General features: G+C 41.1%; 1 protein-coding gene across 1 annotated transcript in view; it reads right to left on the bottom strand.

Moving 5' to 3' along the window:
• Positions 1–26,170, bottom strand: part of EPG5 (ectopic P-granules 5 autophagy tethering factor) — a 54,665-nt gene that overhangs the window by 2,903 nt on the left and 25,592 nt on the right. The window contains exons 19-43 of the mRNA XM_053931738.1: positions 25,937–26,134; positions 25,110–25,220; positions 24,242–24,361; positions 22,656–22,822; positions 22,251–22,475; positions 20,295–20,418; positions 19,253–19,394; positions 18,012–18,183; positions 16,640–16,802; positions 15,899–16,041; positions 14,474–14,630; positions 13,277–13,471; positions 12,110–12,323; positions 11,203–11,348; positions 10,877–11,084; positions 10,047–10,122; positions 9,111–9,214; positions 8,742–8,917; positions 8,067–8,252; positions 6,364–6,573; positions 6,066–6,210; positions 4,811–5,053; positions 3,032–3,251; positions 1,326–1,541; positions 80–194 (exon numbers count right to left, since the gene is read on the bottom strand). Coding sequence (XP_053787713.1) covers positions 80–194; positions 1,326–1,541; positions 3,032–3,251; positions 4,811–5,053; positions 6,066–6,210; positions 6,364–6,573; positions 8,067–8,252; positions 8,742–8,917; positions 9,111–9,214; positions 10,047–10,122; positions 10,877–11,084; positions 11,203–11,348; positions 12,110–12,323; positions 13,277–13,471; positions 14,474–14,630; positions 15,899–16,041; positions 16,640–16,802; positions 18,012–18,183; positions 19,253–19,394; positions 20,295–20,418; positions 22,251–22,475; positions 22,656–22,822; positions 24,242–24,361; positions 25,110–25,220; positions 25,937–26,134 — 4,176 coding nt within the window. The remainder of the gene's footprint in view (positions 1–79; positions 195–1,325; positions 1,542–3,031; positions 3,252–4,810; positions 5,054–6,065; positions 6,211–6,363; positions 6,574–8,066; positions 8,253–8,741; positions 8,918–9,110; positions 9,215–10,046; positions 10,123–10,876; positions 11,085–11,202; positions 11,349–12,109; positions 12,324–13,276; positions 13,472–14,473; positions 14,631–15,898; positions 16,042–16,639; positions 16,803–18,011; positions 18,184–19,252; positions 19,395–20,294; positions 20,419–22,250; positions 22,476–22,655; positions 22,823–24,241; positions 24,362–25,109; positions 25,221–25,936; positions 26,135–26,170) is intronic.

Below are 26,170 nucleotides of genomic sequence, written 5' to 3'. Positions count from 1 at the left end.
TTGACCTAGAAGAAATACTCGACTCTTACAAAGTTCACCCCAAAAGCTAAAGGAGCAGCCAGAGATGGGCACACCTCACCTGCTGAGCCTTCTGAGACAGCCTGGGTTCTGAACCGGCCTTGAGGCGCACCTGGCTCTCTGCAGGGATCTGCACCAGGAGGAAGGCGGACAAACTGCGGGCAACCACCCGGAACCTGCACGGGGAGAGCACCGAGGGGCAGGGTGACACCAGATGTCTGCAAGTCTCAACAGCAGATAAATTGTAAGTTCTATCCACGAGGCATCTCTTGCATGAGGAACAAAGTAAAGGCTCGTGAGGAGCTATTCCAATGCATCAGAAACCACTTCAGTCTCATAGAATCCCAGAGCGGTTTGAGTTGGGAAGGACCTTAAAGCTCATCTTGTTCCACCCCCTGCCATGGCACGGACACCTTCCACAGGACCAGGCTGCTCCAAGCCCCATCCAGCCCAGCCTTGAACACTTCCAGGGGTGGAAGGGGATCCCAGCTTCTCTGGGAATACATGCAATAGGACACAACACATACTAGAAGATAATGTAATACTTTTATACGAGATACTGCATCTGTTTCAAACCTAGCTGAAACACTCCTGACCTCACATACTCCTCAGGTGACAGAATGTAAAACATTGCTATCACCCAAATCAAGGGATGAGTTGAATGACACCAAGAATTCATGGCAATTTGAACAGCAATGCATCCCAGAAGGTCTTTAAAAACATTAAGTTATCTTTAGGTGCAGGGTTGAATTGCTGTTCAACAAATATTTATGGGTTTTTTTCCTCAGCATTCTTTCCAGAGTGAACTTGATTTCAACACCTAGCAATCAAACTTGGTGTCTCTGTTTAGAAGGTAGAGTGAATCACAATGCTCCTTTGTGCATCACTTAACATTTCCAATACCTCAAGGTTAGGGCAGAAATTCTAACATGTCTGTTTTTACACAAAATCTTGGTAAGTCAACTGAAATAGTTTTCTATAGATCAGGTGGAAGTGCCTCCCTCTAACCAACAGTCTCCCTACAAACTTTGCTTGAGGAGGGCTTTAAGTCAGATTTAGAACTGCATTTTCTTTCCTTTTTCACCAGAACCTTTACAGAGATTCATAGCTGCTTCTTAACTTGATTAACACACTCACTGTGCTGTTTCTGTGACAGGCCCAAAGAACATTATAGATCTGGGGGAAATGTGGATTCTGATCACCTCTTAACACTGCACTGGACCCAGACTGGGCATGCTGGACCCAGGCTGAAGTTTCTTTAATACCATGATGCAAACCAATTAATTCACCACAGCTTCAGCCCTCACCTGGGTGACAAAGGAGACCTCCTGCCTAACCCAATAGCACCAAGTATTCCAGAAGTGAGTCTCTCTTCAGCCAGCTGGCTCTGCCGGGCCTGGATGGACAGCAGGGTCCGGATGACAGATTCAATCAGAATGGGGTCATCTTGCTCCAGCTGCACCAAGGATAACTGCATGGCTTTATGCCACCAGAGAAACAGCTTTGCCTCTTCCTTTGCTGAGCTTTAGGTAAAATTTAAAGAAAAATATAAGAGAAAATAAAAATTTAAGAGTCACAGCATAGGTCAAGAAGTTTATTCCCCTCCCCCTTTGGTCCATGAAGAATTTAGCTTGTTAATTAATAACAGCTAATTTTATCACATGAGGATAGCATAACTGTACTACCCCACCAGATATTATACTGCTGTGACTGCTACTGTTATGGATTTGATCCACCAGCTATCAGGTTTTAAGGGCCTGTAACTGGACAAAGAACAGTGCCTCCTTTTAAGCTTTACAACTAGAAATAAATGATACTGCAGTTGTAAGTGGATTTAAACTTGCCTAAGACTTGGCACAAAAGGAATGAACTGTATCTCTACTTGTTTGTTCTTTTCTTTACTTACCAATAAAACACTTTAGGAAGCACTAGATGTTGTTACCACAACAACTTGGATATTTAATATGATCCTTGAGAAAAGGAAAGATTAAAGCTTTTTGTGGAACAAAGCCCAAAGTGAAGTTCCCCCTATGCTATTTTTAATCTTTCCCCAAACAGTTGGCAGTTTAAGTTAACAAGCTCAGATTTTCCACATAAAGCACCATCACGAGTTTCCTGCATCAGACTATCCTCCCAGTTGTTTCCCATTGCAGGCAATCTCAGATCTGATGTTTAGAGCAAGGTTTAATCTGCTTTATGTGGTGGCTTTGCTGTCTCCTTCATACCTTGGTAATTAAATTACTACAGTACCTACCAGTGAAAATATTTTTTGAATTTCAAGAAACAGTGGGAACATACATTTTCCCAAATTGTTCTTTTACAGAAAGTATGAACATTATCAACATTAACATGGAACAAAAGTAATCGGGTTTGTTAAATCCTGGCAATTTCAGCAGCAACTCTAACTACAGTTGCTACATGCATTAAATATTTTTATTTTGATCCTTTCCCCTCAGAACCCAGTTATCTCAGATGTTTTACAGCAGCACAGGCCGCTAACCCTGGGCATCCCATCACATGCACTGGGCTCCAGGTTTGGTTCAGAGCTGCTGCACAGTCCCCATCCAGCAGCTTTCAACACCAGGGCTCTCAGAGTGCCAGACTGAATAATCGGCACATAACTCATCCCACCTTGTGGACACACTGGGAAGTGTAACCCAGAATCATTCAGGGTTTGCTTTGAGTCATTTTAACAAGAGCACAAATCCGGGCTGTTATTGAACCAAGCTTATCTGACTGAAAAATGACTGGAACTCACTAATTTTCTAGCAGATTAAATTCCTTCTTCCATTTAACCACCACAACTACTTTCAGTTGGCACTGCAGATGGACAGACCCTGTATTAGCAGATATAGAAGAACAGGCCATTTCATCTGGCACGCTGTTGAAATTAACTTAATTAACCAGGGCTACCTAATTATACCAGCTCTACAACTTTAAATAAACTTTAATCTAAATAACAATAATAATAATGCAAAAGTCCAGGCACATTCAGAAGCTCCAAGTTTCATACCTGGGGTACACTTGCTCCAGCCATTTGCTGATGGTTAGCAGGATTTTCATTTCATTGGTAAGGGTTTGGTCAGTGTTCAGGCATTGCAGCAGGTAGACATAGAGTGTCAAGTAACTTCCTAAAGACAGGCACTCCTGCAGGAATTCTTCCATGGTTAGCTCAGGAACTTGAAGGGAAGCAAGTATAGGGCCCCAGCCTAACTCCTGGTGGTGAGGGGAATCTTTGAAGAAAGGAGGAGGAAATAAAAATTAAAAAAAAAAATTAAAAAAAACATGTGAGAAAGCAGCACTTGGTAAAACCTAAGAACCAGGACTAGTAGTTAAGAGAATCTGGGCTGCTTAAGCTGTTTTTCAGGTAATCAGCATGTCATGCAACTCTGAATGGAGGGAATAGAAAAATTCCATTATCATAGGGCACCTCCTTGAGGTCAAGGTGAGATATTTTCCCAGCATTCAGCCAGGACTAGAATTTGAATATTCTAGCAATGGAATTAGAAGTATTTCCCTCAGGTGTACTGAAATCTTCCACAAACTGAAAGAAATAAAAATGCAGTTCCACGAGGATTACGTAAACAGAAAGAAGAAGGGAAAAAAAAAAAAAACATGCACAGCACACTTTCAGAGTTTTACCAAACAAGAGTGGTTTTTTCTCAAATTAGCTTACAGAACACTAGAGAAGGGGAAAAATGTCTTCAGTTCTCTTGGGGTGATTTTTTTTTTTTTAATAAAGTCCTCTACTTTAGCAGGAAAAATGGCAACACCACACAGAGCAAATCAATTTTCACAGAGACAGGTATTAAGATATTAATGGATATTAAGATGGATATAAAGAGATGGATATTAAGAAAACACACAATTAGGGCAGCTGTAAGACCCAAAGCACAGTCACAGAATCCCAGAATGGTTTGGGTTGGAAGGGACATAGAAGATCATCTTATACCATCCCCTGCCATAGCAGGGACACTTTCCACTATCCCAGGTTGCTCCAAGCCCCACCCCACCTGGCCTTGGACACTTCCAGGGTTGGAGAAGCCACAGCTTCTCTGGGAAACCTGTGCCAGGGCCTCCCCATCCTGAAAGGGAAGATTCTCTCTCTGATACCCCATCTACCCTTGTGACAGTGTGAAGCCATTTCCCCATGGCAAAGAGGCTGGAACAAGGTGATCTCTAATGACCCTTCCAAGCCAAACCAGTCCTTAATTCCAGACAATTTGTGTTCAGTGGCATCCCATGTCAGGTTAAGCCCTTTTCTGACCCAAAGATGGGGCAACTGAGAGGCATTTTAAAAACTTTCATCCCATTTTCATTCTCATGAGAAGGGTGAGACAATACAAATGTTATAATTCACAATTATCCATTGTGGATTATCCAATTATCCATCACAATCAGAAGCCAACTATTTCCTAATTACAGTACATTGTAAGTGTTTCTTGGTCTACCAGCTTTTGCCACACCATGCTGTAAATGCCTTAATGCCAATCATCTAAAATTATCCCTTGTGGGTTCTACTACAATGCATCTTTCATAGTTCTATTTCTCCAAAGTATCTAGTCTTGTTTGCAAGGCCATCCTTCGAAACTTGTTTCTAGTTCCATTTCTCTCTCAACAATGTCTGTCCTATTCCATGGCATTTCTAAGTCAGCATTTCATATCTCAAAGTTTGCATACAGACGCACACTACGTGAGCCTTCTGTCAGGCTTTGAGATTTCGCTACAAATCCATTTCCCACAGTCCCAGGCCGCCCAGAGACGGCAGAGTGAGACAGACGCAGGCTCCTACCGTCGCTGAAGTAGGAAGTGATGCAGGCCTCCGTGGTCTCGGCCATGTGGCGCACGGAGGCCAGGCTGTGGCAGGCAGCCGTGAGGAGGGGCATGGCCAGCAGCCCCTGCACTCTGCTGTCGATCCACCTGCGCAGGCTGCCCCGCAGGGACTCGGCCGTGGTGATGCTGGAGTTGTTCAGCATCATCAGCGTCTCCGTGAACAGGCTGCTGAGGGCCAGGTGACGCGTCTGCAGATCCATGTCTGCGAGGCAGAAACCAGAGAACCCTCTCAGTGAAGAGACACTGGAACCCAGATTCAGCTTCACCACTGGACACTTTCTGGGAAAAGCCTCTTCCTCGGTACACACCCTTGGGCTGGAAGAGGCACAGCCCCTCACAACCATTTCTGTGGAGTACACGGATTTCACATGAACTCATAGTTTGACAGAGGAACCTCAAGATGGTCCTAGTACTAAAAATGAGACCTAAATTATCTCACCACACAATCCTGGGTGTCTGGACGTGTTATACCACTGTGGTACACCAGTATACCTCTTATACTTCAACACCGTCAAGTTTTCCCAGTTTTATAATCTAGAACCATTCTGGAGTCACAGAATCAATTAATATTAAGGGTTGGAAGGGACTTTAAATATCATCTAGGGTCCAACCCTCCTGCCATAGGCAGGGACACTTCCACTAGATCAGGTTGCTCAAGGCTTTACCCAATGTGGCCTGGAGCACTGCCAGGGTTAAGGCATCCCTAACTTCCCTGGGCAACCTGTGCCAGTGTATCACCAACCTCACAGTAAGAACTTCTTCCTAACACCTAACATAATCTTCCCAATTTCAGTTTGTAGCCATTGCTCCTAATCCCTCAGGACCAGGAGAATGGATTTGTGTCCTTCTTCCCTTTAGAAAAAAAGGTAAATGACAAGTAAAATAAACATTGGAAAAAACCCCAAAACCACCAGATGACTAAGAAATGAATTGCTTAAGCTCCTCTATGTCAGCCAGTTTTACTCACAAACTTAACCCCTGTTTTTGATGTTGCTTGTGTCATTCTTGACAGCTCTGTAGGGCAAGATTCATATTTTTGCTTTGTGCTAATATACCACTGATGTATACATCACCAAAGCACCATGCCCTGCTGCCATAAGGGAGACATGACAGCAATGCAAGTAATTAAATCATCACAGATGTTCATCAATCCACTCAGTGGAATAAAGGATTTTGACAGCCTTAAAGTAATTTGCCATTTCCTCAACACAAACCTGGGGGATTAAAGATGACTACGTCATCTAGCAACTTGGCCATTTCTTGTTCCAAAACTGCAAGGGTTATCTTTCCACTTTGTTCTAAGGTGCTGAGGAACTGAACCACCTGGCGAATGTACACTCGGCACTTCAGTGTTGCATCCTGTCAAACAAAATTAGAATCAATTAGGGACAAAAAAATTCTAAAAAAGAAAAACCACACCTAGAACTCTTCCCATATTCTGTAATATACACAAGCAGAACTTCACAAAAACCAAGAACAGCAAGGAGATGCTTCAAAACTAGTTCAACTCACAAGGTGGATGTGACTATCTGAAGATGCTCCAAAGCCTGCTGAGATTTTCAGGAGCTTCACAATCAGTTCAGCTCCAGCATCCTTAGCAAGGATAACAGAGGGAGGGTAATGACTGTTGCAGTAGCTGATGATGCTTTCATAAGATGAAATGCCCACAAGCTGCCAAGGAAGGGAGGTGGTCTGTCCAAGAAGATTTATGAGTGGAGATTCCTGCAGATTTAAAGACATAGTTTAAGCTGCACCTTCTTTGCAGTTTTCAATTCATACTCACAGTACTCAATACTGGAAGGAAGCGCTGGCTTCAGAGAATTTGAAGGAGATGGAGATGAAAACCCACAGAAACAGATGACCTTAGGGAGTCTGTCTGAAAAGCACTTCCTTATTCAAGCAGTAAGCTAACACAAGTACTTCATCTCTAGCACTTGTAGAACTGTATTCAGAGTGTTGCAGCAGCTCTAACAAAAGTCTGTGAAAAATGATTTTACATGTAAACAGGTAAAGACAGCTAGAAAATTATGGAGGCCCTTCAAGTTAAAGTCACTTCAGTACATGTTTAAAACAGGCATTAAAATAATATTATTTTTGAAAACGCATTAACGTAAGTTCACAGGAGAAACTGTCTCCCTCATTTTCCATTTAATGAATCATCCACCAACCTGGGGACTCCTCATGCTGTTATTCCCCTAAGTACCACCCTGAACAGCACAGCAGCCTCACAGCTCACACAGGCAGTGCAAGTCAGCAGATGTAAAAGTCTCTCTGTCTATGGGCAGCTCCCATCTATTCTTAAACATCTGCAGTGAAAAAGAGCCCCCTGGACACAGAGAAACAGCAACTGGCATGGAGCTTTGTTAGAAGTTTAGACTAGGTATCAGGGAAAGGCTCTTCCCCCTGAGAGTGCTGGGCACTGCCCAGGCTCCCCAGGGAATGGGCACAGCCCCGAGGCTGCCAGAGCTCCAGGAGAGTTTGGACAGCACTGCCAGGGATGCACAGGGTGGGACTGTTTGGGTGTCTGTACAGGGACAGGAGCTGGACTGGATGATTACTTCCAACTAAGGATATTCTACATCCTATTCTATGTTTTTGCAGGTTTTAGAACGAGCAAATACTGGAACTGTGGTGACAATCCAGAACCCACCCAAATTACACTACTTCTACAGGAATGTGACACTGGTACAACAAGTACTCCTCAGGTTGCTCATGTCCTCGAACACAGGGCTGAGAAAGTTTGAGATTTACATCAAGGTGTCACAGGAGTGCTCTGGGAGGCAAAAACCTCCTGACAGTGGGTCAGTTTAACACACTGCTGGAGGGAAGGAGGGAATTCCTGAGGCTGACTCAAGAATGTGCGAACAGCTATCTTCTGAAGCTTGAGAAGCTTCTGATAAGCAAACACATTCAGGTCAAAGCATGTGAACTCTGGTAATTTTCCTAAACTGAAATATAACAATGGTCAAAGGCTGCTGGTGACATCTTGGTGCAGCATCTTGTGCAGCATCCATCTCAGAGGAAATGGAAAGCAGAAGATTCTGCAAGTGGAAGAAAGCTGGCAGATGTGAAACAGGACTTCTTGAAGACGATCAAGACCCTCTGAAGACTCCTCCAGAAGCAATGAACTGGATTTAGTGACAACATCTCATGTATTTTCTAGTAAAGGATTATTTTTCTTTTAAGAGATGGGTTTGAACCGTCACAAAAATTACCTCTTCGCCTATAAGCTGTTCCTCCTTTGCCAACAGGACCATCATATACAGCAAACACACAATCATGCTGTGAGTCTGAGGGTGAGGGTTGGGATTCCAGGCATCAGAGAGGACACTGACCCAGTTTACTTCACATAAAACATAACCCAAGAACAAGAAACAACTCTTGGGGCTGCCTCTTTCGATCTAGGAAGGAGAAAGGGGAAAAAGACATGTGCATAAAAATATGTAAGTCTTAAGTACTTTTATACTTTCCAGTTCCTTAGCCAACTGTAAATCTACAGCAGCATTTTAGGTCAGCAGAGAAGCAGACAAATGTCTTTTCTCCATCATTTCATTCTCTCTTGTAGCTTTACCATGTCTCAGACAACTTGGAAGTGAGAACAACATGGCAAGCATGGCCAAAAATATTAAATCTAACTAAAAAGATTAAATACATATGCAAAAAATGAGACACTCCAGCAGATCAACAAAGAGGGAGCTGTACAGCTCCCCTCAATTTTGTCTAAGACTCAAAAGCACTCCTTCACAAAAATCCATCACAAATTGAGCAGCTGTGAATGCTAAAAACAAACTTTAAAATCCTACTTGCTAATAGAACTGTCTCCTGCTCTGCAGCTATTTTCAAGGGCAGCACTGACTATGAACTTAATTCAACAGATGCCACAAACTCACTTTAAAGAACTCTTCCATAAGCGTCTGGTCTGGATGCATTTCCTTCCATGGAAGCCTTCTGAACTCGGTGTGGAAAGCATAGAGAATAAACTCTGGCATTCTGGGGGCTGTGCAACACTCACAGTAATGCATTAGGTGTAACCAGAGAGCCCCATGGTGACTTGGCAACAGCTTTTCTAGAATCAAAGAAAATAGCCGAATTAACAACAGAAAAAAATTCAGATAAAGCTTGATTTCAGAAGGAAGTCTATTTTTGAAGATTAAAAACTTGTAAATTACACTCAAAAAAAAAAAAAAAAAGCACACTAAACTTTAGTATTTTTTTTCCTCCACATCAACAAGTGGGGAGGCTTAGGATTTCATGCTCACCTTTGAAGCTCTCATGCAAAAGCTTGATGCAATCTGCAAACAGACAGACCATGGTGGAGGCTACAGGAGTGTCACTCTCCAGCCAAGGATAGCAGGGCTGGCTGCTGAAAAGAAGCACAACACAAATTTCAGTGTTCAGTTACCTGAGCATAAGTATTTGTAATTTAAGTACTCTAAAGCAGTGAAGTACAGGTATCAGCAGTCCTCCCTTTCAGCTTTTTTGGGACTCTCCTCTTCTTTAGAAGAGCTGCATAGTTCACTATCCCACTGAAGATCCACCGAGTAACCAGAAATTACTTGTTTGTTTGATATTTCATAACAGAATTGAAACAACAGAGTTTCTCAATGACATTATTCACCAACTGCAAACAACCTTCTAACTTCAGTGCCAAAGGCTGCACTCACAACTCCAAAAGCTTTTAATTTTAAAAGAAAGCAAAATTTGAATGTGTAGAAGCATAAGTAACTTCTCATGTGAAGACAGAGGCACACAAGGCAATAGATCACCACAGTATTCATTTAGCCTAAAGTTTCTTTATATACCACTGGCATTTGAGGTTGTATTTGTTTGGCTTTTTTGTTTTGTTTTAAACAGGTGTTATAGATATTATGGAAGCTAAAAAAACAGGAATCCAGAATTCAAGTTTTAGTGTTTTTAAAACTGAGTGAAACCCTTCAAATAATCAAGCCTTGCTCAAATTGTTACAAGATCTTTCTCATATCTAAATTTATTATTCTATCCAAAACTTGGAAAATTTTATGTGGGTCACGAATTAGTTCTGTAATTATTAAGGAAATGACAAAGTGAGAGCTATTTAAATGGAAGGCAAGACAGTCACAAATTATTAAAAAACAGGTAATAATGAAAGCCATTCTTACAGGACTAAAGTCTCTACTTTAGCAAAAATTTGTTTGATTTTAAAATGCAATATATACCTTGCATCTTCTTTCTCCAAGACCAGTATCCATGGTTTAAAGAGTCCAGCAATGACTGAGTACAATGACTGCAATGCTAAAAGGAAACAAAACAAAGTTACTTTTTTCCTTCAAATCAAAAACAGTGAACATATTACACTTTTCTAAATCTGCATATAATATCCTTTTCCATTCTAACATTCACAGAATTATAGAATAATCAAGACTGGAAAAGACCTCTAAGATCATTGAGTCCAACCATTCAATCAGTCCTTTCTGGTCAAATAAAAATTTAAAATACAATATGCTTAATAATAACTCAAGTTAACAAAAGGGCTGTTTTAACAACCATCATAGTATTTTGCATTGTTAAGATCTTTTACTAGTACACCTTTAATAACACAACAGAGATTATGGGGGCTATAACGATTGACACTTTAAACCTGCACATATTAAAATGTCTTAATTAATATTTAAATTAAAATTAGTTTAAAAAAAAGTAAAAGCTGGCTTTTTCCAGATTTAAATCATGCATGATGAAATTCAGTAGTGTCTCCTTCCAAACATCTTCTCAGTGCAAAAGACTCTATTTTTTTTAAGAAAGCACAGTCGTCTCATAAAATAATTTTGAAGCAAGCTCAAATATTAAAAAAGCTTCCTCTCAGATTATAAAGTCCTACATGGCCATGAAGTACATGAAGTAGCAGCAACATTTCCCATCTGTAATTTAGTATTATCATTATTGCACAAATGCAAAGAAGATTTTACTGTATATTTAAGTGGCCCTTAACAGAGGGAATTAGAGCAATCAGGTATCTGTTCTTAAGTAATTTACTTTAAAGACACATTACCTGCTAAAATTCTGCTACTGCCAACAGGCTCTTGGGCTAAATTAGCAAGTTCAGTGTCAATCAGTTGTTTAATGAGATACTCCAGGAATGTGTTCACTTCAGCCACATAAGGAGTCCATTTTGAAAACAGGCCAAAAGTCCTGAAGTCCACTGAGGCCAGTCGGAGTTTGCAGAAGGATGCAGAAAGCCACTCTATTGTCTCTCTGACCTGTAAAAAGAGGAAGCTATTAATAGCTGCAGACAGAAAGGCTGCACGGCAGTGTTATCTGTCACTGGAGGGCATCTGTTTCACCTGAAAAACATAAATCAGCCCAAAAGGCACCCACCTGTTCTATGGAGAGCAGAGTTTTTACAGGACCTTCAGCAGAATCACTTTTCTTTAAACTGCCCTGCTCAGCCACTGCTGAATCACACCCCAAAGCTTGAAGTGATGCCTTCCAGCAGTCAGGGCTTAGAAGCTGTTCTGATGAGCCTTAGGAGAAAGAAGGGAATGCATTTGTGAAAACCAGAAAGATGTCAGTCCCCTTCTCCAAACAAGTCAAAAAAGGTTGAAATTAGAGCTCCCTGCTACATGAAAAATTAGGTGAAGTGGGAGTTTGAAAGCCCAAAGTTTAAGGGTGAGAGATTATCTCTAGTTTACAAATGTAATCAACATTTCTTTTTAGCATCTACATGTTTCTCTTCTTAGACACTTCCCAGGCACTTTGTTCATCCCTGGCTGCAAATACCCACTAAGAGACAGCTGCTCCCTCAGCAGGTATGGTTTGACAAAGGGAAGCACTTTCATTCTTATTTGAGGGGCACATCAGAATATGGTGGCATCAAATGTCAACCAGGACATTTTCAGCAGATTTCAGCACCAGTTATACATCTTCATAATTCCAGCTGTCCACCTGATACTGAACGGTAATCAAAAACAAGGGTTCTGCATTACAGACCATGGCATGACCATCATTAATAGGTGCTTCCACTAACAGAAGACTCTCCTCCATCCTTCTCCTGTTACATGGGCTGGAAAATCTGTTGTCACTGATGTGTGTGCCTTGACCCACGCAAGAGCTACAATATATCTAAAAAAACCACATTATATAGCAAGGCACATAAAAATGCCCTAGACAGAAACCTAAGGAAGTGTAAATCATTCTGCAGTTTAACCCTACTGCACAGAGTTCATATTTTTCAGCCAGAAAGGTTCTGCACAAAGGCTTAGGATGCATCACCTCAGATACTCACTTTGCACGAACAACCTTAAGAAATCACTGTAGTGGTCAGGGAACTGATACTGGAGGAGGTTAGTCCAATGCTTGCAGAAGATATTAAATGGCATCAAAATATCTTCTTCAGGTTCCAGGCCACATGCATTGAGAGCCAAGTGAATGGACTCCAGGAGCTGGGTGCGCTCTGAGAGAGGTGGCTTGGCCACGCTCAACCACTGGCTCAGGTCAAACTACAACAGAGCACAGAGAGCATCTGTGAGCAGGAGATTCAACAGACACAACACCTTTGGGAGGAGGGAGAAGTCACCAGGGAAATTAAATCATGACATTTTTATGAATCTAAGAAAAACCTCATGAATTTGCATCTTGTTAGCCCGAACTCCCAACATCACTCTCCAAAGGCTATGATTTAGCATACTGCAGAAGTCTCCAGATCTATGGAACAGCCCTTGGGCAAGGGGCTCAGATTCAAAGATGTGTCTGAGTTTCCACACAAGCGTTAAACTGGACTGATGCCCACAGTCCATACATTTTCAGGTGGAGGAGCAAAGCTTTTGTAGCCCTTGAGCACCTGCTCAGACCTTGGTCAGCAGGGACAATACTGGCCACTGCCACGATGGACAGCTCAGAGCCCTGCCCAGGACAGATGGCCTGCTGCTCCCAGCTGTCTCCCTGTAACTGAAGAGCAGAATCAGAGCAGTATCAAAGGCCATGTGTTACATTAATTTCTCCACTGGCAGTATCAAGAGTAACAGGAGATGTGTAAATCACATCTTTGCTATTACCTTACTCTGTTTTAAGACAGGCAGGAAGGATGCGGGTGCCAAACAGACACTGTCCCAAATTTTGTTTTGATTGTTAGATACCTGGCATTCCCTGGCTATTGCAATGAATGCCTTTGCAGAGATACCAGGCAGAAGTCATCAAGAGATGGTTTTAATTTCAGCAGTAAGCCCTGGGAAGAACATAGTGATACTATCTGGGCTAGAAAAGGCTACTTAATCTATTTGCTTTTGATTCCAGCCCCTCTTGAGCTTAAATGTAACATTTACCATTCAGTATGACCAACACAGCTCTACAGAACCTGCCAATGCTATTTTAAAGCGCCAGATTTGCACCTTTTCCCTCTTTAGCTTAAGGACATGGTCTTTAGGCAAAGAACACCCCAAAAACCAGACTTCACCTTTGTCAGCAGCATGAAGACAACGTCGCTGTTATCCTCACTCAGAAAGGCCACGACTTTTTCGTATAAAGTCACAAATTCACTGGGAGAGGCTACAGGAGTGAAGTAAGGAGAAAGCAGAGTACAGAGCCTCCGATTCTGCAGGATCGTCTGGAGCAGACGCCTGCACTCTGATTTGGTCCCACTGATGAACACCTGAGAGAAGTGGGAATGGTGGAAAAAATAACAGCCATATATCAGTCAACTGTAAAATACACCTCTTAAGCTTGTTGTTGAGACACCCACAGTTTTGTTCCTTTTATAAAAAAGGAAGTTTTTCTCAAAAACAAGAGACTGAAATTATAAGATTAACATCAACTAAATGCTGTTATTCCTCAAGATGTAACACAGAACAAACATGTCTTCCTAGCTCACTTTAGACAAGTATTTGTGATAGCATATGTTGTCTGAAAATACCCAAAATATCACTTTTTCTGATGGAACAGCATAAGAAAATTAATCCTGATTTCACCAGCCCTGCTTGATAATAGGACAAATTTAACAGAATTACAGCTGTGAAGAACTTCTCAGTACTTCAGCTGTTAGAGGTGCTCAAGGACAGCTGCACATTGAAATAAGCTGTATCTAAGATAAAAGTATCTGGACCCAAAGCAGAGGCTAATGATTTTTCTCAGAGCACAAACAGAGCAAACATTACCACCACCACCAAGCCCTGTCTTCTCTACCAGCAAACATCTGATATAACTCACTACACAGAGAACACTGCAAGGCTGCAGAAGAAAGGCATCTAAAAACAGAGGTTGACAAGATGTGCATCAAACAGAAAGCGACAGGTAAAAGCAAAGTCTATGCTGAAACACACTTTTATCAACAGGAAGTATCCAAACCTTTGTTACCTGCCCAAAACTCCAGCATTTAACTAACACAATGACAATTTATTAACACTAAGCAGAGGCATCTCAGAGCAACAGTTTTTATTTTGCTTAAATGCAAGCTTCACCTCTCCTAAAGACTGTGTACATTACACAATTAGTTGAAAACAAAATGGGACAGAAGCTTAGAAATTAACTTTAAGGCTTGTAAATGTGTTTAGAATTACCTCCCCCTACCCATTACCAGCAGTGAAGTTGGAATAAGCGTCAAAAATCAAAATTTAAAAATTCAGAAAATATTTTCATATTCCAGAAATAAACTCACTTGTCCCAGAATCTCAATGCAGGATGTGAAGAACTGTCTTGTGGGAGGATTACGTTGAGTTTCATCACACACATATTCTACCAATGTAAAAAACAAACCAATTCCAACTTTCTTGATTGCAGGCATAGGCTGCACCTTGTAGATATTTATCAGGGCCCTAAAAAAAATAAGTCAAAAGGCAAATTAAATTTACATACGGAGAATAACCTATGACAATAAAGAAAAGTTTCTTGCCAATATATAGCCTTGAGATGAGTATTTGTTATACTCCCTGAGTATCCCTCCTTCTCATATCTAGACTGAAAAGACACAGATTTAGCTCATGTAGTTTTGCTGCCTGAAATGGATACTTCCAAACCTTAGAATGTCTCCATAATCAGAGTCAGAAATCTTCCTGAAAGATTTCCAAAGGTCAGTTCCAATGGATTATTTCTCCCTTAAATCATGTACTCCTTATATTCTGATGGCATCTCAGCAGACTTTGTATTGCAAGAGGAACTACCCCATTTTTATTTCACAGGCTCAACAATAAAATAATTAAAACAGAATTAATCTTTTCTTGTGCATTGCCAAGTAAAAGTTTCTTTGAGACCAAACCCCTGTCTTTACGAAATCTGAATTAAAACAGGTGAAGAAGATGCAATTCCACAGACATAAATCCCAAGAACTAGCTCATCCACAGAATTTTTCAGATTAATGATCAAGAATGAACAAGCAGAAGTAGTACATACATCTTTTACTTTTACAATCATTACACTCTATAGTAAACCAGCTACACTAAGAGATTCCCAGCAGAAATCTGAAAGATTGAGGATGAAGTTGCTAAAGTGGACCTCTGGGATGAACTGTAAAAGTGAGGAAGAGGGCCTTGGACAACCCTATTTTATTCATACCCCCCTCAAAAAAAGAAAAGTGATATTATCTAGCCCACTTCCACTGCACCATTTTGTTTCACCTATTGAAAAACTACTTCAAATTTTAGCAGTCTATTAAAGATTTATGTCCTGCACTATAATGAAGAAAAACCCATAGAGAGTCATATTCAAATAATGTAATTTAGCCTAAGGCTGAGACAGCTGTGTTACAAGTTTGCCACTTCCTAAAGTTTAGCACAGCATCCTTGTCACCACTCAGTGTCCTTTTACAGGATTAGGAGGGCTATTATAATGCACAGAACAATAAAAAGAAGTAGAAAACAATAAAGAGAAGTACACACAATAGTGTGTGCCCTGCTGAGCCTGAGTGACCTTCTGATAATAAGAATTACTGTGCCACAAACACACAGGTCTCAGGATTCCAGCTCTGTTGTTGGCCCGAGCTGATGAGCATGACGAAAAACACACGAACAGGCTCCACATTTTAACTCTAACACACCAAAATGGAAGCACAAACACCACTACCCAGAGCAGCATCTGAACAACTTACGTTATGAAATTCTCCACGTGTACAGCTGCTTCCACAATACCCAGGGAAGGTGGCTTCATGGCTTCTGCCTGCAGCTGTCTCACTTCTTTATGCAAAGCATGAAGCTGCTGGCTCACTGCTTCATTTTTGTGCTTCCCTTCAAACTGAATGAGAAAAAGACACACATTCATTGCAGAATTAACACGGTTTTGCTAGAACTCCCCCATGTTGCAGCTATTTCCAAAAACGAAGCAGAGTCCAGTCAGAGAACTCTGAATTTGGATGGTGTTCCCCATGACAGCTTTCATCACATTTAGTACATCGCTCCCAAGCACACATGCTTGGTCACATTTTTAATTAATTATCACACACACTAATAGAATTCACGTCTTTTATCTCAGCCTTTTAATCCACAGGGACTGAAACTTAGAGGGGATCAAAAAATTAATTTACTAAGCAACATGGGAGTATTTCCATAAACATTTTCATGCTTCTATTCCTATTAGCAAGCAAATTCCCACATCCCTACACTGGGAAGCTGTTTAGAACAGATGCCACCAGTGAAACAAATTATGCAACAACTTATTCTTCAGCTGTTGATCTGCTTCTCCTTTTGAGCATTACACATGAGGTGTTTCAGATCACTAATATGTGCGTGGATTTATTTGGTCAAATGCTACCACTTTTGTGATAATTCACCCATTTCACACTCATCCTCTATGTTCACCAGCCCCAAAACAGAGGTGATGCCATGCCTCTAACCTGGATGGTGAGCTGAGCTGCTCCCTGGCAGCCTTTGTTTGAAGTTCCCCGGCACTCCAGGTGGAGAGTCATCTGCTCCTCCCTGTTGACATACAGCTTAGGCACCGTATCCAGGATCTCACTGTTCAGAGCAACATGTTGAGACTCCCAGAGAGCTGCAGTTCTGAAAGACATTTATTAATAAAATTACCAAAATCTTTCCTGAAAACAGCAATGCTGAGAATCTGTAAGAGAGGAGACTTCAATTTAATGTGCTGCACTAAGACTCATGACACTTTCCTGGAAAACATAAAAGGTTATTAAATGAAATTGAGCTAAAACTTCAAAGTAATAGCACTTCAAAGCAAAAAAACAAACAAACAAACAAACAAAAAAAAAAAAAAAAAAAAACAACCAACAGGTTCATAAGAACAAAACTACTCAAGTATGTGTGAGTTCTTTTGAGTTACTAGATATGACAACCTGGAAGGAAACCGAAGAGAATCTCTATAGGAAGTACAATTTTCAAAAAGCTGGAGTGTGATGATTCAGTCAAAAGTGGGAAAAAAAAAATCCAAAAGGAAAAAGAGACTCCACCTAAAATTGATATTGGAGTTGTTTAGACTCAGCTTCTCATGGGCTTAGTAGCTTTTGTTCTGGTTCATAATACTGTTATTAAATTACTACATTAGGTAAGAACAGCTATAGATTGACCAGTTGTGATTGAAAAATAATTCAGCTGGATTATCAGAGTTGGAATATTAAAAACAGAATGTGTCTTTCATGTCTTTAATTCACAAAGTTTGCAGAACCAGAAATCAGATTTCTCTCCTGGGTGCTTCACTTTGCAACTACTACCTTAGGGTTATATAACTCACTGTCAACAAATCAAGCCTAAAAGGAGGCTTTAGATCAGGAAATATGCCAAAAGAGAAAATAAGTTTGATCTGATGTAATCTCAGTCATTAGATAAGACTTGTGCACTCCTATGTCAGCTGAAGAAGTACAATAATAACCTGATAGACCAAAAGAAAGAGAAAACGAATGGGACAAGAAGCAGAAGTCAAGTACTGACAATCTTGTGCTAACACCACAAATGAGGACGCTGTGAAGGGCATCTTTAGGAAGTAATTGCTCCCTCTGAGGGTGGGGAGGCCCTGGTACAGGGTGCCCAGAGAAGCTGCAACTGCCCCATCCCTGGAAGTGTCCAAGGCCAGGTTGGATGGGGCTTGGAGCAACCTGGGATAGTGGAAGGTGTCCCTGCCCATGGCAGGGGGTGGAATGGGCTGAGCTTTAAGGTGCCTCCCAACCCAAACCATTCTGTGACTCCATGGTAATTTTAAGGCACTGCTGGACACACTGGAGAGGCACAAGGAGCACAGACATGACTCACTTGGCGTGCTGCTGCAGGATGTTCAGGTCCCTGCGGATGAGCTGGATCGCGTCTTTCTGGCTCACAAGAGTGGCAGAGGAAATCACTGGCACAGGAGCTTTCATGGTCTGCAGAGGCAGAGGAGGCTTGGGAGTATCAAGCTTCTTCAAATTATTCATGATTCTCGCTTTGGCTACAAAAAAATTAAAAAAGAAAAGCAGAAGCAAGTTTGGTCAATAAGAAAAGTTTAGGAGAAATGGAACAAAAACATTTGGTTTTTTGCATGAAGTATTTTTAACTGCAGGCAAATATTTCTCAGGTTTCCCTCTTTTAAAAAAAAAATCACTCAACTAATATTCTTATTTTTGTCAAATATTGATTTCACACAGCTAATTTTCATAACCAGCTCTTCTATCACACAAAGATTAGGATCAAAAGACCCATTGGTTTTCTTGTTTTCCCCAAACATGCCTAACTTCCAGTTTTCCATCACTCCATTTACTTTGCATCTGACACAGGCACCCAGACAAAATTCTGAGCAAAATTCATCTTCCTTTCCCTAACCTGATCCTCACCTCTAGTCTATCAGTGTCAATTCCTTCTCAGAGCACAGCCTCTCTCTGGGTCAGCCCTCTCCTTCTGCTGATTTCCATTCTATTTCTTTGTCCTAAAAGTGTAAATTCACCTGTGAAACTATTCCAGTTCCATTCTCTTCCCTCACTCCTTCCTCTTCTTTGGATCAGCCTCAAATCCAATCTCTCCATATCATTAATGCAACAGCTATGAGTGTCACCCCTTCTGCACCCCTTTCACTATGCCAAAATTCCAGGGGAAACACATGGGGAAAAACAACACCCAAAAAAAAACCTAACAAAGAAAACTAAACTTAAAATATCCAGAAACAATATGTCTTCAGGTACAGCTGGTTTTACCTTTGCTTGCACCTGTCTCTCTCTAAATTTTGGGAAAATGTCTGGAGCACACTCTGTGCAGAGGAACTTTTGAGGAGCTTGGCCATGAGGCCCTAGCTCTGCTCTGTGATGTGGCAAACTTGAAGCCAAAAAGCATCAATGTCAGCTTCTCACAGGAAAATCTTAGTGAGAAAACCATGACAACTTTATGGAAAATATTGTACCCACAGAAAACAAACCATATTAACATCTTTATTGACAGGGATCATCAAGCTCCTAAAGAAACCAGGGCTTTGACATCCCACTAATTTTTTAAGGTGCAGTTTCCTTAACAGTATTTTTATCTCTTACCTGATGATGGGTTGGTGAAATCTGTTTCCCCTGCAGAAGCACAGGTTGGATGTGATTCAAGCTGAACCTGCAGCCAAAGGTTCAGAGCTTCCTGAAACTCATGGTGTATGAGTTCCACATTGACATATTCAATCCACAGATCCTGGAGCACACAAGAATTAAATTATTATCCCCCATTTTGGTCAGCACCATGTGCTGTCCACCCATCCTAATATCTGTAAAACTAAAGTAAGTACATAAAATGCATACCCTGCAGTTTTAAGTCACAGGAAATCTATTATTAAGGGCAAAAAAACTAAACTGAAGAAAAACACTGAACTATTTTTATTACATATATAGATATCTACTGAAAAGCATTTGTGACACTTAGAGATTAAATCTGACACATGGTATAATTTCTAAAACATATAGACAAAGGAAAAGACAGATTATTAAAAATCTGCTTCTGAAAAGGGAATACAAGAGACCAAGATAATCTAAAACATGGCATGATTAACTGCAGCCAGGCTAAAGCAGGCTGCATTTCCAGTAGTCAATATACACCAGAGGAGTGAAAACAGAGCAAGCATAAGGAAATGCTCTTCCAAAATAAGTCTTTAGACTTGAAGAATAGAATAATAGAAGAATACTTCAAGAATCAAATAATACACACTCACTAACTTATATTTGGAATGTGACATTTCACAGACTACCAGCACAAGCAGGTTTTGGCTTCTAGTCTTTTGTTATTTAAAGCTGCAACTTAAATAATCCTCTAATACTAACTTAGAACATAAAAATAATTACAGGGCAGTACAGAAAAATGGTTGTGTTGCACGAAATGACAGATATGCAAGAAAGCTACATCTAAGTTTTCTTTCAAACATAAAGGAAGGGAATTTGGCATAGCACAGGATTTTAGGGAAAAAGTTAGAGCCATGAAGGTATCATACATGCTGTATGTGTATTAAAGACCAGTAACACAACTCTCTCACTGATTTCAAAGAGTCATTTTAGTAAGTGGACTTTAAATTACAGATTTTCAGTGTTTTTAGCCACCCACCTGTTGATTCTGCATGACTTTAGCAAGTCTATGTGCATCATACTGCTTTGGTAAAGAGGGAATGTATGTATCTCCTTTCTGGAAATTCTCTTCTTCCAACCACAAAATTAAAACATTACAAAGCCTGATGGTGGGGGGAAAGAGAAAAAAAGGAAAAAAAATCAGTGTGAATTTGATTGTTCTGAAGTTAGAATTAGGGCAACAAATAATGCTACAAGATGGCATGGTTAAAAAGAAGATATTTTGGGTGCATTTTCACTCATTTACTGCCAAGTTAAAGAGCCATAGAGGAAAGGAGGCACTTAGAAAAATATGAAGGGTAGCAACGAAGAGTAAGAGAACAAATTCTGAAAAGGAAAACATTTATGCAAACTAGCATAAGACCCAGGACTGGAATAGTCTCTTATGTCAGAAATTATCACCACAATCACATTCTGAAGATCAATGGAATAAACAGAGTACATGTGAGCAAATTTGGCTTCTCACTCCAGAATCTCTCTGCAGTGCCTTCTCCAAAAAGTCATGCATGAGTTAAGTCACATCTTTTAATTTCTTTTCAGAGTTTCATTCATTACTAGTTCATTCTCATTTCCTCCTTTGTTAAAATTTTAACATAAATACACCTTTTTTCAGCTGACATCATTCCACCAACTCCTATCATTTTCACAGTCACACCATCCAAGCCTTCCTGACAAGGAAGCACTAGAATGCCATTAAATCTTCACACTGTGGTATTAAATATCACTAGCAAACTCCTGCTTCCTTCATCAGTGTCATTGGTGAAAAAATGGAAGTAGACCAGTTCCAAGAATCAGCCCCTATAAACACTACCAATAATTTCCCTCCTGTCTAGGAAACTAGACAGGTCATTAAACTTCCAGAGTATAAGATTTATTTGGGCGTAGAGCACTCCGGTTTTCTGTTGGAGCAAGAAACTTATTTGAAATGAAAGACTGAAAATATTAATCAAGTTCACTCGGTGACCATCTCTGGATTATTTTTCACAGACTATCGAGTGGGATTTATGATCTCCCTCATTTGTTTGTACAGTACCTACTGAGTGCTGAGGGGAACCCTGAGCAGGAGCTCAGATTCAACACGTCCAGGACTCCTGAACAAGGGACTCTCTTCAAATAATCCTTTCAACTGTTTCCTCACAATATTCACATACTTCCTCAGTTCAGTGAACATGAGTATAGATATCTCTGAGGAGCTATTATACCTCACAAAAGTGGGAATTCACCAACTGAGTATCAGTGAGTGACTGTGTCCCCCTCCTTAGCCTGCTCCAAGATAAAAAGGGAATCCTGTGGCGAGGTTTTGGTAAGCAGATTTACCATTTTTCAGGTGGCACAGAACACACTCGGCAGAGCTCACCTTTGGGTTGCTAACTAAGAAAAGTGCTTGAACCATGTGCTGAAGACCACAGTAAGTTACCTGATGAAGTAATCTTACTCAGACAAACTCAGGCCCTGGTCTGTGACAAACATATATACACACCAAATAGCCTTTTATATTTATAGCTAGTGATGTACATATGAGTAGCATATATGTCTAAATAATAAATATTTTGCCAGCATGGGGCTACCATTCATTAAAAAGCAAAGCTTTTCCCCTGAAGGGAGTGACAAGCCTATCAACCATGTTTTATTTTTAGTAGTAAAACCAGCCCCCTCTCAAACTAAACAAATGCAAACAGAGGAATGGATTTGAGCCCAGCTATGCACCTGGGGACATGGGTTAGTGGTGGCTTTGACAGTGCTGGGTTAAGTGCTGGACTTGATAATCTTGGAAGGCTTTTTCAAACCTGAATATTCTATGATCTTATGTTTTAATAAGTGCCTGAAGTACATCTAAGGTAACATCCCTACATTCCTCACACAGCCACAACTGTGCTGTAGCAGTTAACTCAGGCAGTTGCATTGATTAACGTGGAACTGGGCAGGCTTTTTTTACCTGACAAGTTCCTTATGCAGCTCAGGTGAAGTCAGGTAATCAGGTGAGCAGCTGGTCTTCTCTGGTGACCTGTCACTGCCCTCAGGACTCTCCACTCTCAGTGCTTTACTGGCAGCGTGGTGGAAGTCTGCCACCTCTGTCAGCCGCTGCTTCATCTCACTTAGCAAGTTAACATGAGCTGCACTCTGAAAAAAGCGTCTTCCAATACAGCCATCTACAGGTAATCTAAAAATGGACAAAAAAGCGTAACTAAGTCTTGCTGCAAATGTCAAATTAGCATCTCTGCAGACAAACTGTTTCACCAGAGAAGCTGCTGCTACCCACTGCTTTCAGGAGCAGTCAGTGTAATGCACTGACTCTCACTTAATTAGTGCTTGATAATCTGCTAGAGCAGGTCAGACTCACCCATACTGTGGTCCTGGTCGGTGAAGGTACAGGAGGAAGAATTTCTGCCAGACCAGTGGCATGAGAGGGTGATCTGCAGGGGTAGCAAGGGCCTGGTGAGCCCAGCGGTAAATCATGAGCCTCTGGAGGGAAGGGACGATGGGCAGCTTCAGCTGGGTCTGGGCTTTCTGCAGAAACAACATTTCCAGACAGTGTGGTGCTGTAACAGGCTGTCACAGGTTAACTGAGCAGATTTACACAGTGTGAACACTTGGTAATTACAGAGGAGAAAACTTTGGAAGCAGTCACACATCTGTTACAGGCCTTGAAGGATGAGCTGCCCATCTCACAGTTATGGTGGAGAGCAGACCTACATCTCTGATGCTTACAAACCCCCAGCATGATGGCTCTGACACAAGGCAAACATATGGGCCCTGGTGTTAATTACAGCTAATTACTGTTCTTCCTCAAAGAAGTACATGTCCCCAGTTTAGATCTCCAGCATGCTTCTTTTAGCTTTTTCCAGATTACATTTAATACAGCTCTAGTGAAAATCCAAAATGCAAAGTATAACTAATGTGAAGAAAGAACACAGAAGCAAAAGCAGAACAAAAACAAAGCAACCTATGAGTAGCAGCATCCCATCTTAGCAACACCACAGACCCACTAAATTGTTAAACAGTCCCTCTCCAAGCTCCCCTGGACTGTGCCTGAAGCAGGGGAATGGGAGGTTTTCTGAGCTCCCAAGACTGGGAGCAGACCCTGGCACTTCCTCATCCCCTACACCAAACCTCTTTTCCACACACTGCCCACACTCCTTTTGTTTTCCAGCTAAATCAAGACATGCAAGCCAAAGAACAAATGTTCTCCAGACCAGCTCCAAGGATGCAGGACATGTACTTGTCACAGGCCAAGCAAACCTATTTTCACAAAGCCACCTCCTTCACTGAAACGCACTGAAACAGCCGAGATGAAGGATGGGCCAAAAGTTACACTTTGAGAATGTACAGCTTTGGTTTTCACTTGCTTTCCTCCAGAATTTGTAACTGAATTTGGGCAAAGAAGCTGAAAAAGGCTGCAATGTAGCCTGAAGTACAGCTGATTAAGTGCCTTGTTAAAGGAGAGACCTAAATAGTTTTGAAAGCCTTGGAAAATAATTCAGAAAACAGAGAAAAGTAAAGGCCAGTCTTCTGCACTATTCAGGTCATCTGAGAAATCATCTGTTTGAAATACAGACACATTTTCCCACCTGAAAAATAAGCACTGCCCATATCAGGGGTATAGATAAATCCACTGAAGGTTGTGAGGTGTTTAGATGACCCAGAAAATTATGCAAAAGCACAAATTAGCTTTCTGTAAATATTGATATTTAGTAAAATCAGGTATTTCCATTGCAGCTTGTAAATGTAAAAGAACTCAAATACACTCAAAATGTCAATTAAAATTTCCCTGCAGTATATTTTCTCCTGCACAGCCAAGTAAAGCATGATTTATACATTTATCCTGGTAAGAACGTAGTGTAAGAGAAAAACTAAATTATACAAGGGAACACTTTTCTCCAGCAGTTCCCTCTCATTTTAATGAAAAGAGATGACCAGTTCTCTCACCTTCAAAGCTTGATCAGGAGTTAAAGCATTGATAACCAGCTCCCCCTCCACAACTCTGCGAAGCTGTGAATCTTCTTCAAATATTGATTCCATATTTAATACCGTCCATGCAAACCAGACCTGGACAACACAGAAATGATAAAAATACTGATAACAAAATGGCAGGGGGCAGGATCAGGAAGCTTGATGATTTCTTAAGAGGAGTAAGTGTTTGATGGATTCTCACTGCAGAGTTGCAAAAAGCAGTATCACACCTCAACAACAAAACCTCTTTATCCTTAAATTCAAACTTCCCCTTTGTACAATTTTGGAAAAGAAGGGGAAAAGCAGACACAACTGACAGAATCACCCAGAGAGCTCAACAACCTTCTCAAACTCAGTAAAACAGAGAGGAAACAACCCTCCCAAAACAGTTTCCTCAGAGAGGAAACAACCTTCTCAAACTCAGTAAAACAAGATCTCCCCTCTTCCACCTGCACTACCCATCTCTGTCTGGGGTACTGCGAGGTTTTTCTTTCCCTTTTGCTTGAATAAGGAGCTCACTTAAGCAGAGAGAAGATAACTCAAATTCAAAATATTTACCAGATAAAGACTGATCTGAAAGAAAAGTCAGGCTTTATAGATTTTGTCTTGTTAAACAGAACAATAGTAGATTAGAAGAAAATTTAACTAATAAATCTTCCTATATGAATTCTTGGATGCAATTAGACAAACTCTCCCTGTGCAAAATATCCCTGTTCCTTTTAGTGCAATAGTGCAAAAAACCCATAGCATTCTCTTAGGCTAAACTGGGATTTTATCACAAGAAAAAAGACCCCTAGACCAGTGTGCTGCTTTTCCCATCACAAAACGCCATCATGGCACTCACCTGAGAGGAGTTGGCATTGCCCTCCACAAAGGATGGTGTGACATTGCCTGCCACAATCCAGCTGACCAGTGAAGACAGCATACCCTTGTCACAGTGATAGCCCAAAGCATTCTGCACAGAAACAGAAAACATTTGGGTTTTTTTCATGACCAGGTGATTTAGAAGCTACAGGTGGATCACTCCATTTTTATCCAGGTTCCTTTCCATGTCCTGCTGCTACTTTCCAGCCTCAGCTCAGCCAGGAACCACTGAAATGCCTGCTTGGACTTCCTATTTCAGTGAAAAAATCCTGTTGCAGAAACTGTGTTTGTTTTTTTTCAGGAGAAGGCACTCCATTTTTGTCCTAAACACTCCATCAAAGATTTGAAATGAAAGAAGACAATCCAATACAGAACTCACATGAATGAAAACTGCGTTCTAAACTGGTTTTAGTAGTAATTATTATCATTATTATTAAAATATCAGACATTTCATTAATCTTGACCCACTCAGAAAAAAAATTTCTTGACCAACTCAGAAAAAAATCAGATAACCTCATCACTCATCATCATAACTGGCTGTCCAGAGAAGCTGTCACTGCCTCATCCCTGGAAGTGCTAAAGAACAGTTTGGACAGGGTTTGGAGCAACTTGGGATAGCAGAAGGTGTCCCTGGACAGTGGAACTGGATGGGCTGTAAAGGTCCCTCCCAACCCAAACCATCCTTGGGTTTCAGAGTCATTCTTGTTGCACTTCAGGAAAACACATTCACATCAAAACCGACTACGCAACACAGGAGCTGACCATTTACCCAACAGCAACACCAAAACACCACGGCTATTTATTTACCTTGTGCTGCTGGTAAAGCAGTTTTTGCACACAGTCCTCTTGGCTGTACTGAAAAGCAGCTTTGCACAAGTCATCCAGCAGGCAGAGCGTGGCCCGGTCCCTGTGCCACAGCTGCTGGCTGGTGAGGACCTGCACCCAGAACTCCAGGACTGCAGCTGGCCCCACTCCATTTGGATGGTCACTTAGAAAAATGTGAGTCTGACAAATTAAAGGGTAAAACTGGTCAACAGATCG

The sequence above is a fragment of the Vidua chalybeata genome, chromosome Z (genome assembly GCF_026979565.1).
Source record: "Vidua chalybeata isolate OUT-0048 chromosome Z, bVidCha1 merged haplotype, whole genome shotgun sequence".
In the NCBI taxonomy this organism is placed as follows: Eukaryota; Metazoa; Chordata; class Aves; order Passeriformes; family Viduidae; genus Vidua; species Vidua chalybeata.
The sequence above is the reverse complement of the archived record's forward strand: the minus strand, read 5'-3'. Positions and strand labels throughout refer to the sequence as shown.